Source organism: Etheostoma cragini, chromosome 15, assembly GCF_013103735.1.
Source record: "Etheostoma cragini isolate CJK2018 chromosome 15, CSU_Ecrag_1.0, whole genome shotgun sequence".
NCBI classification, from domain to species: Eukaryota; Metazoa; Chordata; class Actinopteri; order Perciformes; family Percidae; genus Etheostoma; species Etheostoma cragini.
The window spans coordinates 24,710,613-24,729,181 of record NC_048421.1 but is presented as its reverse complement, the minus strand read 5'-3'; the positions used below and the strand labels follow the sequence as shown (position 1 = coordinate 24,729,181).

Genomic DNA, 18,569 nt, shown 5'->3' with positions numbered 1-18,569 from the left:
CAAACCAGTCCTCGGACCGGATGTGACACACGATGGCGGGGATGGTGAGCATCTTGAACCTGTATCTCCTCAGAGACCAGTTCAGAACCCGCAGATCCAGAATAGGGCGCAGGCCTCCGTCCTTCTTGGGAACCAGGAAGTACCGGCTGTACAAACCGGACCCGCCGGCCTGCGGGGGAACGAGCTCCACGGCCCCCTTCTCCAGCAGCGAGCGCACTTCCTGTCCCAGCACCAGGCCCTGGTCTGGGCGCAACACAGTCCGGACCACCCCAGAGAAGCCAGGGGGGCGGACCCGGAACTGTAGCCTGTACCCTTCAATGGATGAACTGCTGCTCCTCAATAGAACTAACTCGGACTTCTGCAGATCATCCGCCCTCTGCTTTACCAAATCCCGGCTCACTCCGCGCATCCCGGATAGCGCACTTATCCTCCCGGGATTCAATCTTTACCAAGCGGACCGCTTGGACTCTGTCTCTACATAAACGAAGGTTGGTGCACAGATGTCACAGTTCTGGAGAAATCATGCACTCCCCCCACTTAGAGTCACTATTCATAAACGGCAAACCATTTTATTCAGGAGTTTTCCTCGTTCATTCTGGTCGCCGTGTACATCAGGACAGCAGTACAGCCCATTTTAAATAATTTTTATTGAACTCTTCATTGCACTCATGCCTCTATGTTGTTTCTGTTTAGGGTACATATATATTTTGCATATATTAGTGAGTATATTTTGTTTTGGTTGTTTTGTAAGTGTACATTGTGCTGTGTGTGATGCTCCAAAGAAAGATTCCTCGTATGTGTCCTCGTACCTGGCGAATAAAGCTGATTCTGATTCTGATTCTGATCTGCACGAGTTTCTACGTCACTAGAGACGAGGTGGCTAACCGTAGCATGCTAGCTTGTTCTCAATGGAAAACACTGCTCCAAAAGCCACTAGTTTAGCATAATCTCCAAAAGAACTACTTCCTGTCCTTGTTGTGCAGTTTTTCCACAAGTATCCTCGTCTAGAAGAAGTCTCCCAGCTGATCCTGCCTTGGACTGACCAAAGCTAGAGAAAGAGTTATCTAGCTGATGTGATCTTACCGAGCTACTGAGCATGTGCAGCTCCCAACAAAGATAAGATAGAAGTGAGATGTCTCACTCTGGAGCTAAAACAAGTGAGATGTCTCACTCTGGAGCTAAAACAAGTGAGATGTCTCACTCTGGAGCTAAAGCTAGTGAGATGTCTCACTCTGGAGATTAAACAGAGACCTAAACACACAGGGTGAAAACAGGATCTGCAGCAATGTGCAGTACAACAAAAATATGGTGTTTTTAGAAAATGAAACCATGGAAACCTCAAAAAACAATTATGAACATTAAATTAGCAGAATATGAGCACTTTAACATGTGTCCAATGTGATAAGGGTAAATGGAATTTGGTTTGTGGTCACTGAAAATGTTTTAATGAATTAGAAAATCATTGTTTAATCACTTTTGTTGAATTTGTTCAATACATTTATTTTTATGTGTTCAGCATCACAAACAAAATTCCACCATTGGGTCTGCCAGCATATACCCAAAACTCTCTGCAAAGCCAGACATCCCAAGACATATCAATGTTTTTTTCTAGGTTTCCTTCTCCTCCACCTCTTTTCTCCAAAGCCTTCCTTTCTTCTTGCCTCTGCTGTAAAACCTTCAGGGCAGGACACATAAAACATTTAACTGCTGCTTTTGTTTGTTACCTTCTCCAACATGCCGACAAATACCTTCTAGCCAGGAAACCACATGCCCCTTTAAAGTCACCAATCTAGTTTACTAAGGGGAAGGACACGGGACGCTAGCATTAAAGACTTCTCTTTTCTTCCTCTCTCTACTCCATCGCCATTCTTGGTCTAGGTTGGTCGCTGGCACCATCTATTGGTCACTAAACTCCATCACTTAATTTACCCCTGCACTAGCAGACACCACTGTACAAATATAAAAGTTTTTTTGAAAATCATACACTTTATTTCATTTTAACAGGTCATACAAATTGCAAATAATTATAAAATAAATATTCTCTGCATTTTATAATGGTAAACTTTACTTGTTATAGACGTCTTTAAGTGGAAGTGTGTCTGTGGGAGCATGAAAACAGGATTCTTTATTCATTTATTTAAAATGTGTTTTCAAACTGACAGTAGTTGTGGAGTGTGTCTTATGGGTGCATTAGTCTGTGTTCCTCCTTTGTCTTGTCCTTGGTAAGAGGAAATTCCAGCGATGTCCTGAACCGAACGGGCACATCCTGCTCCTCACTGATCGGCTGCTTTGTCACGGGGGCGTGGATACGCAGCTGTCCATCATTCATCAGGGAACAGGAGAGGCCGGACAAATCCAGGTGAGCGGGAATGTCGATCCTCTGGACAAATCCCATCTGAGACGAGGCTGAGGAGCACAAGGAGGCGCAGGAGGAGGAGGAGGAGCAGGATTGGCTCTCTTCTGCTCCGGCCTGCTTCTTGGCCACCACCGCAAGGCAACGCCCCACTAGTTTGACAGTGATGTCATTGGGGGCGTAACCGCGAGCGTCTAGGGTTACCAGGAGGTCGCCGTTCTCTGTGGCCGGTTGAGGTTCCTGGTACAGCTCTGCAGTTGCAGTCTCTCTCTGCTGCTCTTTACCATCACTGAGCCTGAAAGAGAATCAGAAACCAGATAAGAAGCAGCTTCAAGACTCCAATGGCTCTTTTAGTTAGTTGTGCTTTGCAACCTATAATGTGGAAGAGCATGTCAACGGTACTTCATGTATTTACTTTCTTTCAGACGCATAACCAATAAGAAGAGTGAATGCTTTTGCGTGGTTTGTAGTGTAATGCATTTTTGTTTGCTTGGATTTTTGTAAAAATAACCGGAAACAATGGGAAAGCACTCTGAGAACATAAACTTGTCTCGTCTCTAATATTACGCATGGAGAGTAGTAGTAGAATTGAAAGGTTGGAGCTCCTGTGTGAAACCTGATGTCAGCGTTGACTCTTCTGGTATCTTTTTGAAAGTTAACTATCAGACACGTTCCTTATGTATTGTTCCTAACTAAACTACAAATGTAAACGTTTTAACAAAAACCACAATCTTTTGCTTAATCCAACTAAAGAAGGTTAGTTGCCTAGACCTAACTGATTAGGTTGAATTCACAACGGGACTCAGAGTTGTGAAATGTGACCCCAGGGGGTTAAGGAAAACACTAATTGCGTTCCGTTGCAATGCAAATACATAATGGCCTTCTGAACCTAATAATAGGTGTAACCAGGGGTGTCGGACTGGGGGGAAAAGGGGATTGAGTACCCAAGGCCCTCATGTGAGTATGGCCTAATAAGATGTTAAAATGAATAGCTGTGGTTGGTGGGATGGGGCCAATCCTTTCTATAGGGCCCAGAATTCTGTGCTACGCCACTGGTTGTAACAATCCCTCCTGAGGTTGACAGCCACCGACAAAGCCCAATCAATAGAATGATAACATTTAAAATGGGTGACAAACTTTAGTAGTGAAAACAGCCTAAAACAAAGCCAATCAGGAGTAACCAATAATTAGTTACACATTTTATGTACATACCTTGCCAAAGTGGAGGAAATGAGGGGCAACTTGTTAAGTTTGAGGAGGTGGGGCCCATCGTGAAGCCCCCTCAAAAGGCTGTCGGCCAGTTTGGTTCTCTGGTTGAAGAAGTCTTGCTGCAGTGAGGAGGGGGCCTCGTGACGGAGCGGCCACAGCAGCTGTTCTTGACTGAAGAAAGGGTCATCGCCGAACAGGCTCCTCAAAGCTGCATGCTGGGCCATTAAGTCGGCGTCAGAGGACAGTTCTTGGCAAACTTGAGTTCAGCAACCTGCAAATCCTTATTTTTGGTTCTTTGGGGGCAGATTCCCTCTCTCAGACTTGATAGCTTTGGGCTCCAGTGAAGAGTGAGAACTGAGAGCTTCCAGAGTTTCTTCTTCTCAAGACTTCTATCCGGTGGTTTGAGACATTACACAGTGCTTCTTTCTCTTATATACGCCAGCTGTCCTGCTCCGTCCCTCCCACTGAGCTATTTCCACCCCATGAGCTCACTGCTGTTTGTTAGCATGTGCCAGCGAGGTCAGGAATACCCTGCAACTAATCACAAGGCTAAAGACAGCTCATGGTCATTACCTGTTTGTGTTGTTGGGCATATGGCTGTGTTAACTCGGCAGTCAGACCTTTATCTTCTAGATATCTAGATATTCTAGATATATATATATCTTTAGATCAGTTAGATACATATTTCTAAAGTGTGTTAAAAGCAAAAAAATGTGTTCATAACACATTCTTCCTTTAGCAGTATGAGAATATCTAGGGTGATAGTGAAAAGAAGGGATCGTGTGTGAAATGGCTGTTCGTGGCACATTTTTCTAAAAATGTCTTCTTGTCATCAGTGTCATTACACACAGACTGTATGTTTTTGGAAGCAAAAAAATACTTGAAAGTAAAAAGTAGACAGAAGGGAAAGAAATGTATAATAATCCTGTGAGGCTATGCACTGTGGTGGATGTACATATGAGACATAAAATGACACTGACTTCTACCTAGTGACTACACTGTTCATTTAATGTCAAGTTTGATTGTTTTTAAAACAAAAAATACATCCACGAAGTGGAGTTCATTCATTACCTGATAATGGACACCTCAAAGGGCATGAACGCGCTTATACCATAATCACTTACAAATGTATTTTTTCAGACCAATAATTTAGATTTTCATGCGTTTTGCAACCAAAATCCATTAAGTCTGATACATCTTAAGGTTTGACTACCTGGAATAATCATTGCCATCCCATTAGCAGGGATTATGCAGTGCCAACGTTGATCACAGCTCCAGTAAACAGGACAGACCTTAGATCCAACTTGGCAAAGGGAGATGTTTCTAGTCCACTCAGCTCATAGAAACCTTTTTGCTTAGCTATCAGCGAAGACACTAGCAAGCTAACGTAAGCTAGCAAGATTCAAAATCAATAACATATGTATGGCTGACAATAAGTCAAGATAATTTGACAGTATTTTAAACAAGAAAATGTAGCTATCCAGCAATGTCATTGTCCCCAAATCAATATCCAGACTTTCACCAACACATGATATGCCATGTGTAACGTTACTGTTGGTCATTTCACCTTCGGCAAGAGTAAGCGTTAATTGCAAAATGTCAACTAGAATTTGTCAAAGCAGTCAGGAAGTCACCAAGCTAAATTAGATTGAATGATAAAAAATACATTGCAATCATTTCATTTCTACTTTATTAGAGGCTACCAGTAATTCAAAAGGTACATTCAGTACATCAACTTAAACGTGTTTAAATAAAGTGGGAACAGTGGTATCCAATCCGATGGGAAGGCTTTTGTTATTGTTATTGCTCATAGATGTGGCAAAAAATGGCAAAAACATTTTTGTTTTTCCTTTAGATATCGGACATCAGCAGCTGTTCAGAACTAAGCATGTTGATCAGCAATGTGAACAAAGGCTGCCTTGTCTCAGGTTACAGTGCTTCTTCCACGGATGAGCTCAGAGCGCGAACATTTCACAGAGTCTGACTGCATGTGTGTTTGTGTGTGTGTGTGTGTGTGTGTGTGTGAAAGCAGAGTCCTAACATTACAAGAAGGCTGTGTCAAATCTATTTTTGTGGCTGCCTTCACATTATTGGCTCAAACAGTGAATTGACTTACATATGATTGGCTGGAAACAGCTTCTGCTTTTCACTGTATGCTAAGACAAAATGACATCTATTGTTCTGGTATTTTTTTAAGTTACTGTTGATGTATTTAATGTATTCAATACAATCTCTGAGCATTTAATACTACTGTGGTTCTGTTTTTGTGCCACATACGTAGGTGCTGATTTGACTGTGATTTTTAGACTTTGAAATTTGTTGAATTTGATTTTTTTTTTCTATTCATGGTGGTTTGAATACTGGTAGATTACCCCTGCGAGCATTAGCCTGCTTATTTTAATACAAGCATGTATTTGTTGTTAAATACTGCTCAGTTTCATCTGCACAGATTAAGACATGATCTCACTAAAAGATTCCTCTTTAGGATTGACAGATTGAAATGCTGACAGCTAAAACGTGTAAAGTTGGCTGTATTTCACAGGAGAGGATTCCAACAGCGGGACGTTAAGCAGAGTGCATCTGCCGTGCGCTTATTTGAAACTGGTAGCCTCGTGGTGCATTCAAGGTTATTGTAACATACGCTTTTCCCATCTGGTGGTTGTTTTTGTTGTTCAACAGAAATGTCCTGGTGAAATGCATTGTTGTTATAAGTTATAATTGTTATTAAATTATTGAATCAATTAATTTTGAGCATGTGGTCTTATCAATTAACAAGCCATTCCTTAATGTTGCCGACTGTTGTTTAGTACCCTTAGGTCTTAAATAGTTTTGGCTCAGGCACGTTTTAGGCACCGGCACATTTTTTTAAATATCGCTTTGGCACCAGTATCGGAAAAAACCCAAACGATACAACACTAGTCATCTTTTAGTCAGTGGGTAGACTACTGCAAAAATAAAGATGTGTGTCAGTGAACCAGGGGATGCCAAGGACAGAAATAGAAAGGGAGATTCAAGATGGCTGCCAAACGCTCATCTTTAAATGACTGGGTTATAATTACCCACCCAGCCAGGCTGGTTATTATTTTTGGTTCTATGGGACCATCCAGCTTCAAACTCCTCAGGGCCAAATCTGAGTTACAGTATGTGTGCATGTGCAAAAGATACTTAAATACATTCAGTAACATTTAGACATTTATTTGAATGAATTACTTATATATGACAATATGATATAAAAGTAAGATATATTTTGCATAACACTATTACATATTGCCTTAAAAACAACATCCCAACAATATTGAACAATGTATTTCTATAAAGGTGAAAGAAATGTCAACATTTTATGGAATACACGTTATCTGCTCACCCAATATAGCAGCTAGGCCAATGACACCACTCTATTATGTCTGCAAAGTTATTATGTAGCTGCCAGCAGTCAATATTACCCATCATTAATCAATCATATGACCAATCAACACCTTCAAGACACACTAATTAACAATATCTCGTTTGGCCAGCTGTTAAGCGTACAGAAATGAGAGTGGTTTCAAATAGCTGCTCTAAGCAAGAAAATGGGAAGTTTATTTACAATTCAAGGCAGTTAACATACAGTGGCTTGAATAGGTTTACCCCCCCCCCCCCATTCTAAAGTTGATCAAAAAAACATCTTTTGGAAATTGATCTTAATGCCTTAATTAAAGAAATTAGGAAAATTATGACCTTTAAGAACACTAATTTTGGACTTTGTGAATAAATAATGTATCGTGAATAAATAGAATGTTAAAATACAGGGGGCATTAGTATACACCCCCATGTTAAAATACAGGGGCATAAGTATACACCCCCCTATGTTAAAATACAGGGGGATAAGTATACACCCCCCATGTTAAAATACGGGGGGCCTAAGGATACACCCCCCATGTTAAAATACAGGGGGCATAAGGATACACCCCCCTATGTTAAAATACAGGGGGCATAAGTATACACCCCCCTATGTTAAAATACAGGGGGCATAAGTATACACCCCCTATGTTAAAATACAGGGGGCATAAGGATACACCCCCCTATGTTAAAACACTCCTGTTTTTCCTGCATCCACCATGTGTGAGTATGTGTGTGTGTGCGTGCGTCAGTCGCGGTGGAGGAACTGACCAGCCCCACCTCTGCAGAGAGCCCACCGGATTAAAACAGCAGCAGTTCTTGGCGAGTTTTGTGTCAAAAACACGTTACAGCGTACATTGATGTTAAACTGTTACAGGTTGGAAGGACAGTCTAAAATGGTTTTGCAAAGTCTTTGGTTGTACTCTTTCTTGGTAAATGTGAGATCTTCGAGTCACACGCGTCTAGTCTTCATATCAGAAACAAGGAACATGTTCTCACTTCCGCCAGGTCAGTGGCTCTCAGAGTACGCCATCGAGTAACACAGATGCAAAGACTGGGACTGAAACTCCTGTTATTGGTCAAATTTGCGGTAAAGTTGCATTGGTTGGTCAAAATTGGGAGTTAATGGTTAAATATGTGTGTTGCCATTGTGACATTGCAAAATCCTGGAAGGACTAAAATGTGTTCATGACACATCTGGCCCCATGTTTTGAATGTTGTTATGTGACTTGTGTTGCTGCATTTTGTTTCATTTCACAAACTCATCAGCGGATTTGCACCAGAGCAAAGTGTCTGGTTTGAAAAGGAACTGAAACAGCGGAAGAATGCTACAATGTAAATACTTTTTGGTCTTGACCAAATTGGCCGATCTCCAGAAAAGAAAGCACGTAATTTAAATCCTTCGCAGTGGGTGCTTCATCCACGATAACCACTGTGACACTGTTGATCATTGGACACCTTAAAAGTTTTAATAAATATCCTCTTCTCCATAAATGTCCAAAGTGTCTCCATCTACTGGTTTGGTTACATATTCATAGTCATCCTCGTTCTTGTCTTCTTCCTCTTCTTCTTCTTCTTCACCGTTTTCCTCTACAGTTAAACATACCTCGTTGGTCTTTATAATACTTACCCTTGGGCCCGCTTCTTCATCACTCTCTGGCTCCACATAATCATTGGTCTCCTCTTCCTCCCCCTTCCTTGTTTCCTCTTTGATATTGTTCCTGGTGTCCATTGGATCAACATTTTCATAGTCAGCCTCGTCGTCCTGATACTCGTTATTTTCGTATTCATTCCTGCCTCGGACAGCCACTGAAACACAAGCATCATGAACATCAGAAGAAATTCTTTACAAGCATTTGAACTCATTGGATGAATGTGAACCGTGTGAGCACAAACATTGAGTTTGGACGAGGGCTCCAGTGTGCTTGGCTTGTCGTCTTCTCCTGCAAGCCAGGCAGACCACCACCAAGACCAGTAGGAGCAGCAGCAGACCCCCAGCAGCTACTGAAGAGACCAGTGGCAACAAATGCACTAGGAGAGACAAACGTTCAACAGTTAATCCTAACTCTTGTCCATTTTATTAACATTGGGATAAACAATCACATCATGTAATCACAATGACATACTGTATCTAAACACTAACTGCTGGCTTGTCAGAGAAGACCCTTTTTTCGTTCTGTTTGTGTTACGCTGACCCTACACCAAATAATCTTTCAAGCGTTTCCACTGGAGATTTATTTCCAGTATCGGAACTAAATCCTGAGGGTCCTGGGTGCTCCCGTCCTCTAAATCGTGTGGTGTAAGGTTGTAAAAAAAACTCATTCAAAGTCACTATTCTTCCCGTCTTAACATTCTGACACAATCACTATAAGTTTTAAGTCTTGGTAGTGAAGTCAAATTACATGAATGTTGTCAACAACCAACGGGTGTGCACTGTGTGCTCCCTCCAGCACCAAACAGGAAGCAGGAAGCAGCAAGCAGCTGGAGCCACTGTTGTTTATGGTTGCTGTAGCGCTAAGTAGAATGCTAAGAGGGAAAGTTGCAGATTTTCAAAATTTCATATTGGTGCAAGTCATAACAGGAGTTTTAACGGTGGATAAACGAGAACCTCGAGTACCCCCGCTGTTCATCTGAATGCACGGCAGAACCGAAAATTGCAAACTTTCCCTAATTTTGCCAGCTAATGCTAGCAGTAGCCAGCTAGCTTGGTTACATTTTTCAAAACTAATCTAGTTGTAGTGTTGCAATTTGTGATCCTGCAAGATCCCTAGTCTTTAACATTCAATGTGGGATATTGTCTTTAGATGTGAGATGGTTTCTGTTCAAAGTCTTCTAGTGTATGGTAGACATTACTTTTAACACAGGACTTAAAACGAGGAGAGCAGGTTCATGTCCCGTTGGAAAATGAAAGTTAATGGTGACTTATTTTGTTGCTTTTTACTTTACAAAACAAAAATTCAGCGTCACATGCACAACTAAAAGTAAAGTTACTTGATTTCAACCCAAACCACACTGGTTTTCCTAAACCTAACTAAATAGTTTTGGTGCCTGAACACAATCAAACTGTGACTATCCTTAAAACCGTGACCATTATGTTGTCTGTTTTAGATATGAGGATGGAAAATGATCTTGGGTTGTATATGAGGGTAGAAATAAACCACATATTTCATCATATGGTTTGAAGGACTTTAGCAAATTTGGATTTGTCCATGAATGCATTGGCCTAGTCTCGCATTGCCAGGCCTATCGCCACAGCGCTGTGGAGTAAGGTCTGGCTACACAACCCGGTCTCACGGCAGTTTGTGAAATGGTGATGTTATTTAATCTATTGATTTGTCAACGTGCTCAACACCACGAAAAAAGAATGTGTCCCTGGACACGAATCAATAGATTATATAAGGGTCACCTTTTCATGAACTGCCATGACACTGAGCTGGGTTGCACCAAAAATACATTGTGGTATAGAAGAAAAGAAAAAAACTCTCATTCCATCTTGTCATTTTCAGCATGTAGTTTGCTTTTCTCGAAATGTGTGGGAAAAGCGAGGGACATCTGGGCAAAGTTATCCCAGAAATGTCCTTCCGTTGATCCAGATTACTATAACAGTAACATGGCCGGTACATGTACAATCATGCGGCTCATTATTTCTCTATCTGCTCTGGCTTTACTGGAAATCACCCCTAAACAAAAAGTACTCTATGTATCACTCAAATATTTTTGATAAAAATTAGCAAAATGTTGTTCAATTATTTTTTAACTCTACTTACTTTCTACTTACTTTGAATGATGACACTAATTGGTGCTGTCTGTGGAGAAGTGAATCTTCTCGAGGAAAGTTTGACTTCAAACACACAGCTGTAGTTGCCCTGGTGTTCATACTCAGCCACCGGGAAGGAAAAGGAGGCTGAATGGTTGACCGCTGGCTCTGTGTGGGTCAGCTCTGAACCAGAGAAGATGAGATAGAAAACACCTCCAAGATAATGGGAGGGAGTGGAGCAGGTTAAGACAAAGCTGAACCCCCTCGTTATCTGTGCACCTTCAGGGCCCCAGACCAGCCCTCTGTTAGGAGATGTTAAGGAGATGTTGGGCTGCTGCAGCGGCGCTGAATATCAAATAAATGAAGTAACATAGAGCAAGGTGGCAAAGGTAGGACTGCACATCCTGCACACTGTTATTGGCTGGGGCTACAAACTTGTGTGTGTGTGTGTATATATATATATATATATATATATATATATATATATATGTGTGTGTGTGTGAAATGGAGAGGGATGAAGTATTTTTTTGCGGTTGCCCTTTTGTCAAGTGTTTTTTGACTCACTGAAATTTCTTTTTTCTTTAATTTCTCCGGGTACAGTTTGTGCAATTTGTATGTTTTTGATGCTTTTAATAATCACCACCGGTTTTGCACTTCCAGCTTCCTCAAAACATTGTTTCATTGGCCTTTGCATGAAGTGGTGGTGTGACACCCGCCGAGTGACTAGTTTGAATGTGGTCAGACTTATCTCAGACAGTTTCATGCAAAGGTGATGCAGAAAGGGGTAGTATATTATATTACCCCAAAGCATGTGAAACTATTCTAGTAGACGCCAAGAATACAAATATGCTGTAAAGGAGTTGTGTAACCACGTATGGAAAAGGTCGGGGTGGATGGGTGGGTCACAAAACACAGCGCTTTCAAGCCAGGGAGGAAGTTTGCATCCTAGGGACAACAAAACAATTCACCCAGGAACCAGTGTCTCTTCCTCAAGATTGTTTGAATCAAAACAGGGACATAACAACTTGTTTTTTGGCTTGAACTTAATTGTCATCGTGGCATGGTTCCACCTTTATGGTTGGCAAAACTTAAATGTAATGTCCGCTCTGTCTACCCATAACTATTACTACCAACTGCCACTGATACGAGCAACAGCTCACAGAGCTCTGTAGCCTAAACCTATTCATAAGAATGTGTTGGGAGACTATTGAAATATTGAAATTTGGCTTGGGCTCCGACGTGACCAATTGGCTCCATGGCCAATAGTCATGTAGATGTGGCGACAGTTTATAGTTGTTTATCGTTTACTAAGGATTAACATTAGTCATCATTGTAGTGAAGAATATTATTCCTGGTGTTCAACACAGACGACCAACAGCTTATGCAGCTCTGGAGCCAGCTACCTAACCTATTGTTTTTATCATTCCTTAGAATTCCTCATAGGGGCACTATAGCTTTAAAGAAATCCTGCTACAGATTTGACCAGATCAACTTAAAATGTCTCTGCAATCCAAAAACCTTAATGATGGAAAGTTATTAAAAGCCTGAATTTTCGTCAAACAACGTGACGTGACATAGCAGCAATTTTGCATGTTTTGCTATGAAACGAGAAGTTGTCAGAACTCGAATGAAAATTGTCCATTCTGCCTGTAATTACTCATGCTGTAATGGTTGCCCATGTCCATCTTTGTTAGAGGCTATATAATATATATGCAGGGAACATGCAGTGTGTATTGTTGTTTTTCCCATATTGATAAAGTATATAGTTCTGCTATCAGTGGCCTGGATTGGTATCACGTGTATGGTCTGATGTTGGTGTATTATTTCCTTTTATTTTGAAATGCTTTTCTAATGTGTGCTTCTATAAATGACACCTGGTGGTGACGTAAAGAAAAAAACTCAGCTGATCGATTGGGCGAGAGAAGGACGGGAAGAAGCGGTCGGGTTTGGAGGGCGCAGCGTGGCAGTTTTTCCAGGAGACACCAGCCTCTGGATCAAATACGTTTTCGGTGGATTACAAAACTGGGATTACTCCTTGGTACTACGGCGGCGACCCTGGTGCTGAACGGACCGTGGCCAGGTTGCGTGAGTAGTCATTGTGGACAGTTATTAACTGCGGCGGCTTGCCACGCTTCTCCGGCCATGTTTGTTTTGTTTGTTTGCTAACTCTGGATCCGGACTATTTAAGTTTATTGAGTGACATTTGTTTTGTTTGGGTCGTCTAGGTGTTTTGGGGGAAAGGTGTTTAAATGTGTTGGATACTTTGAGGGCTTTAACGTGTATGTACGGAGGGGGTGTGTCGGTGTTTAATAAGTTGTGTCATTAATACACGCAGTTAAACTTATAACCTATGGTCTTTTTTATTTTATTAGCGTGGTTATTGAGCCGACCTAAAGGCAATTAGGGTGTTTGTATTGGTGAGGGTTTATTCAGGGGTTGTGTAATTAAAATAGGCAGGACAAGGTTATAGCCGATTGAAAGCAGAGATCCGCCCTTCACCTTAATTATATGCGTTGTACCTTTCCCTTGCCGTGTGAGTCTGGGAATTGTTACAATGCTTGATAAGAGTCCAGACCTTAGGATATCTACATGCCAATATAGTCATAGCATAATATATATCATTAACTTTTCCAAAAGTCATTGTACACTAACACACTCCTCACTATATTCCTGTCCTTTTCTTTATGTTTGATTATTCTTGGTAATGCTATTCTGTGTTACTTGTTGTGTGGTCTTATTAGATTATGAATCCATCAAACTTACCAGAAATAAAGAGTCTGACAAAGTTCCCTTTGGGTGAGATGAAGTCTTGACTTGAACTCCTTCTCTGATACCAACACTGGTACAATCCTTCATTGTGAAAGTCCACTTGGTCAATGTTGAAGGTAGCAGAGTTGGTACCTGTTACTGTCTTTCTGGATGAGCCTGAGGAGTGCTGCAGGATGAATGTCCCACCTAAAACCTGAGTTGAGATCAAACAAGTGATGCCAGCGTCTTGGCCCCAGATCACCTCACCATCAGGAGTCATGGATATGCTGGGTTTTGGGAGGCTCACTGAAAAAAATTAAATGTTAGAGTTAAAATGTTAAAACTATAACCTTGAACTGAGATATAGTTTTCCATTTTAAAATAAGATAGACCGCATTAATCCCACACTGGGGATATTCCCTTGTTGTTTTATTATATGGCTGAATTGCATGATTAATTAGGGGTCCAAGCCTGCAACTGTGGTTCCCAGCCCCCTTGGGCTTGGACCCTTATTGTTTTTCTGAGGATTTCTTTCTTCTCCTCCATTATTCTTTTATGCGTAAAACTCCTGTTGCAGCCTAAACCGTACATGGTGCCGGTGTGCCATTTTCAGGACTGGTCTTAAACTCTGCAAAGACCTCAGACGTAACAATTGACCCACTTCCACCACTAGGTGGCGCTATAGCAGCAAAAACCGTGTTTGGCCCTACAACTCCCAAAACGTACATCGGACATTTAAAAACCACACATCCACGTGTCCCTGGATCCAACTGAATCTCGTGAAATAGAAACAATTTTTGCGCGTGAAATTTTGCTTTTTTGAACTTCTCCTAGATCACGCAAATTATCTGCACATTTGGAAAGATAATTGTTAATATTACGCACAAACAAATTTGTGTAGTAAACTATACAAGTTACAAGCTACAAATACAAAAAGTTTACATCTCATGAACGGCTCATCTGATTTTTACAAAAGTTGATGGCTACCATCTAGGGCCACCCCTGAGGCGCCTCTTACAGTGGTTGCAATGACTGGTTAAAGTGGGTGTGGCCTATCGGCAAACATTTGGATTATCCACTTACACTAAAGTGAATTACTTGGACAGATGGACAAATTTTCTTTAGCAAGCTACCAAAAACACAACTCATGTTATATCTCGGCCAAATTAAATCTTATCAGCAAAAGACTTGAGAGCAGTGTTTCACATCTATCCATGATGCTCGCTACCAAATTTGGTAAAGATAGGCCATTAGGGGGCGCTATAATCAACATTTATTTGTTTTTTCCAAACCTCTGATGATTGTGTGTCATGTCACTCGGAGGCTCTGTACCAATTCTGTTAAAATGGGCAATTAGGGGCCGCTATACTCAACGTAGACCATTTTGGCCCATTTTATCCCTTCTGAGACTGTCCTATATGACTTAAAACGTTACTTCTGATTCATATCTTTGTAATTTATTAATACAACTAGTAGAAACATACTGTCTTGTGAAGCTAAAAGCTAACAGTGAACCTGTTCTGCTGATGTCTTTGTTGCTTTCCTGTCCCTTACAGAAGGTTTTGTATCCAGCTTAGAAGCCCAGAGTTTTTCGGGCTCATTGTGCAATTAATCCATACTATCACGTGCAAGATTGATACACTGTATGTAAGAATTGTAAATAATTTGTCCTACATGAATTATAATGTTCAGTGTTTATTTTTGCACTGGATGACTCCATATACTGTATATAGAACTGTTTTAGACAACACAACTGCTCTTGTGGCATTGCTCTGTGTATAATATCAAACGTATATCTGTGAGATTCATGTTAAGCTTTACTTTCTTTATTTATTTGTCTTTATGTTCCTACAACCTTTTCAACATTCAAGTGACCTTAGTGCAGCACAAATAATCTAATAGCCCATTTTTTTCTTGAAAAGAAATGATGTTCATAGATTGACTGTGGACAACAGGGTTGATGTTTTCCAAGCTTTCCTAGAAAATGAAAGGAGACGGACCAGAGGTTGTCAAAACTCCTCTGGGATATTTGCAACAGCAATGTACCCCCGATCTTATGACTCACTCCTCTTGATATTTCCGGACATTTGCCTCCCCACGTCACGCTTCGGGTTCCGCTTTCGCGAGCTCCCCGGTTTGCCAACAACTGGCGCGGGGAGGCTTGGACCCTGGTCATAACTGCTTGAAGTTCTAGTTTTATTTTGTTTCTTGCAGAAGTTAGGATGACAAAATTGATACCACTTACATGTGTCTTCACATTTAACTCAACAAGAAAGGCAATTACTGTATCTCCCAAAATGTTTAAACATCAATATTCAGGAAACTGATTGATTTCCTTACCAGTAACAGAGAGTCTGACAGAGTCACTTGAGGAGTTGAAGTCTTGACCTGCGACTGTTATCTTATAGTGACACTGGTATGATCCTTCGTTGTCAAAGTTGACTTCAGGCACGCTGAAGGTGGCAGAGTTGGTCCTTGGCGTTTGTTTCTCTCCAACTGAACTTGAAGCCTTCTTTAAAATAAATGTTGGATTTAAAAGCTGCTGAGTTTGAGTTATGACAGAACAAGTGATACTGACGTCCTGACCACAGGTAACCTCAACTGCAGGATTCATGGAGATGCTGGGCTTTGGGAGGAGTGCTGAAACATAACACAGCAATATAATGAGGTATAATAGGAACTCTGAGGGAATATCCTTTAAATAGTACAGATTTAAAACCCTTCGTGGTGTTTAATAATAAGTGTTTGTCTGAGTAACCATGTTGACATGCTTGTCTTTCAAATTTAATATCTCTTCCGCTGATATTTGAAAAAGACAACCCGATTTTAAACTGTAAAAGCTGTCTCAAATGAAAGAGTTCAACACAAGCTGAACACACTTTCAGAGCAACCCGATTGTATGCTTGTCTAGCTGCAAAGAGAGTGCAGCTTTGTCCCATTTAAATCAAGAGTGGGACCAAAAATAGCAAATTACTTGGTTGATGTACATAAAATGTTTCAAAATCATCCAAAAGATGAAACCATCCCTGCCCTGGACCCCTTCCCCACAGCCCTGGTAAAATCCAACCTCCATGCCATAAGTCCCCTTATCACAAAGGTCATTAACCACTTCTTTCAGGCAGGCCCTGTTCCGTCAACACTGAAAACAGCTGTTGTCAGGCCATTTCTCAAAAAACGAACCATAGACCCAGCAGTCTTTGCCAACTAAAGGCCCATCTCTAACCTTCCAATCCTTTCCAAAGTGCTAGAAAAAGTAGTTGCCGCACAGCTTAAGGACCATCTCAAGCAAAGCAACCTTTTTGATAAATTTCAGTGTGGTTACCGGCCTGGCCACAGCACAGAAACAGCCCTGGTCAGGGTCTCAAATGACCTGCTGATTACTGCGGACGCTGGCTCCCCATCTCTTCTCATCTGGACTTGACAGCAGCATTCAACACTGTGGGACAACACATCCTCCTCCACCATCTTTATTCCACTATCGGTGTTTCTGACTCTGTCCATGTGTGGTTCTCATCCTACCTCACCGGGAGAACTGAGCATGTTGCCTTGGGAGAGGCTAAATCCCTGACGCACAATGTCACCTGCTCGGCCCCACCTTGTTTTTCCCTTACATGCTCCCCCTTGGCCATGTCATCAGCCGGCATGGAATCTCATTCCACGGCTGTGCTGATGACACTCAACTCTATCTCAGGACAGACCCAACCCCCTTTTCTGCCCTGCCATCATCCACTTTGACCACCTGCCTGGAGGAGGTAAAGGTGTGGATGAAGCCAAACTTTCTGCTGCTAAATAGCTCCAAGACGGAAGCCATCTTAGTTGGCACTCCACACCAGGTTTGGTCATCTGTCATTACCAGCATCCCCCTCTCTGGCCGAAGTTTTCCACTTTCTACATCAGCCAATAACTTGGGTGTGAAAATGGACTCTCATCTGGCCTTTGAGGCTCACATCAAACATCTCTGCAAGACCTCCTTTTTCCACCTCAGGAACATTGGCAAACTCTGTCCCACACTCACTCCAGCAGATGCGGAAAAGCTTGTCCACGCGTTTGTCTCCTCCAGGCTGGACTACTGCAATGTGCTCCTCACTGGGATCCCTGAGATCCGCCTTCAGAAGCTGAAGTACATCCAAAACAGCGCTGCCATTATCCTGCTGAGGGTGCGCAAACATGACCACATCACCCTCATCCTCAAATCACTCCACTGGCTTCCTGTCTCACTAAGAATTGAGTACAAGGTCTCCCCCCTTACCAATGAGTGCATCCATGGTGGAGCCCCCACTCACCTCAAGGAACTTCACACCCCACAGACCTCAACCAGGACCCTCCAATCTGCCTCAGGGTAGTTCCTGAAACGTCCCAGGACAAAGCTCACGTTAGGCTCTTTGATGACTCTACTTTTTGGATTAGGTTGTGTACTTTACTTGTTCTCATTGTTCTTTGTTTGCCACAGTTTCTGTGAACCTGACTTCTGCTTCCACCTTCAGTCCTGTCATCCACCACTCCTGCCCTCCACCCTGGATCACCCTGGATTACTTTGGATTTGTTTTTGACTTGGTTTCTTTCATTATTGCATCCCCGACATTGGACATTGGAATCAACCTGTTAGACAATCATTCTGGTCATAGTTTTGTTGAATTTGGGCTCAACTAGTTTCTACTCGTAACAGGGACCTATAAAGCTAGCAATTTAGTTATCTTTAGCAAGTTAGCTGTTCAGCATTCACAAACATTTTCTGCAGGAAATTTGTTTTCTAGTTTGACCTTAAATGCCTGACCGAGTTCCAGTTGTGTAATTCAACTAAGTATATTTCTCAAATACTGCTCCAGTACAAATTTGAGGTAATTGTACTACACTTGTCTTTTCTTTTAATGCCACTTTCTACTTCTACTCCGCTACATTTCAGAGAGAAATATTCTACTTTTTACTACATTACATTCATCTGACAGTTTTAGTACTAGATCATTTAAAAATTAAGATGTTTGCACACAAAACACATGTAGTTTGTAATTACGTTTCATTCTTAATTAAACTACCCAACAACATAATGGCTAAACGTCCAGCTGAAATGATTAGTAGATGAAACACTTAGTTAATTAACAGAACTGTCTGGATCTTTTCCAGTTT

At 41.6% G+C, this 18,569-nt stretch overlaps 3 protein-coding genes across 3 annotated transcripts in view; all 3 read right to left on the bottom strand.

Moving 5' to 3' along the window:
• Nucleotides 1–409, bottom strand: part of LOC117958235 — a 2,602-nt gene extending 2,193 nt beyond the window's left edge. The window contains exon 1 of the mRNA XM_034894520.1: nucleotides 32–409. Within this exon, the coding sequence (XP_034750411.1) occupies nucleotides 32–409 (378 nt within the window). The remainder of the gene's footprint in view (nucleotides 1–31) is intronic.
• A 1,636-nt stretch (nucleotides 410–2,045) lies between these two features.
• On the bottom strand, nucleotides 2,046–3,938 carry hspb9 (heat shock protein, alpha-crystallin-related, 9). The gene is made up of 2 exons (XM_034895021.1): nucleotides 3,566–3,938; nucleotides 2,046–2,648 (listed from the first exon to the last, which is right to left on the bottom strand). Exons 1-2 carry the CDS (start codon nucleotides 3,784–3,786, stop codon nucleotides 2,180–2,182), a joined length of 690 nt encoding a protein of 229 aa, XP_034750912.1. The 5' UTR covers nucleotides 3,787–3,938; the 3' UTR covers nucleotides 2,046–2,179.
• A 4,088-nt stretch (nucleotides 3,939–8,026) lies between these two features.
• On the bottom strand, nucleotides 8,027–16,177 carry LOC117958562 (immunoglobulin superfamily member 1-like). Its single transcript, XM_034895020.1, has 5 exons — nucleotides 15,786–16,177; nucleotides 13,461–13,751; nucleotides 10,719–11,042; nucleotides 8,837–8,971; nucleotides 8,027–8,749 (listed from the first exon to the last, which is right to left on the bottom strand). The coding sequence occupies exons 1-5, from the start codon at nucleotides 16,057–16,059 to the stop codon at nucleotides 8,409–8,411; spliced, it is 1,365 nt and encodes a 454-aa protein (XP_034750911.1). The 5' UTR covers nucleotides 16,060–16,177; the 3' UTR covers nucleotides 8,027–8,408.
• Nucleotides 16,178–18,569: the final 2,392 nt, after the last annotated feature.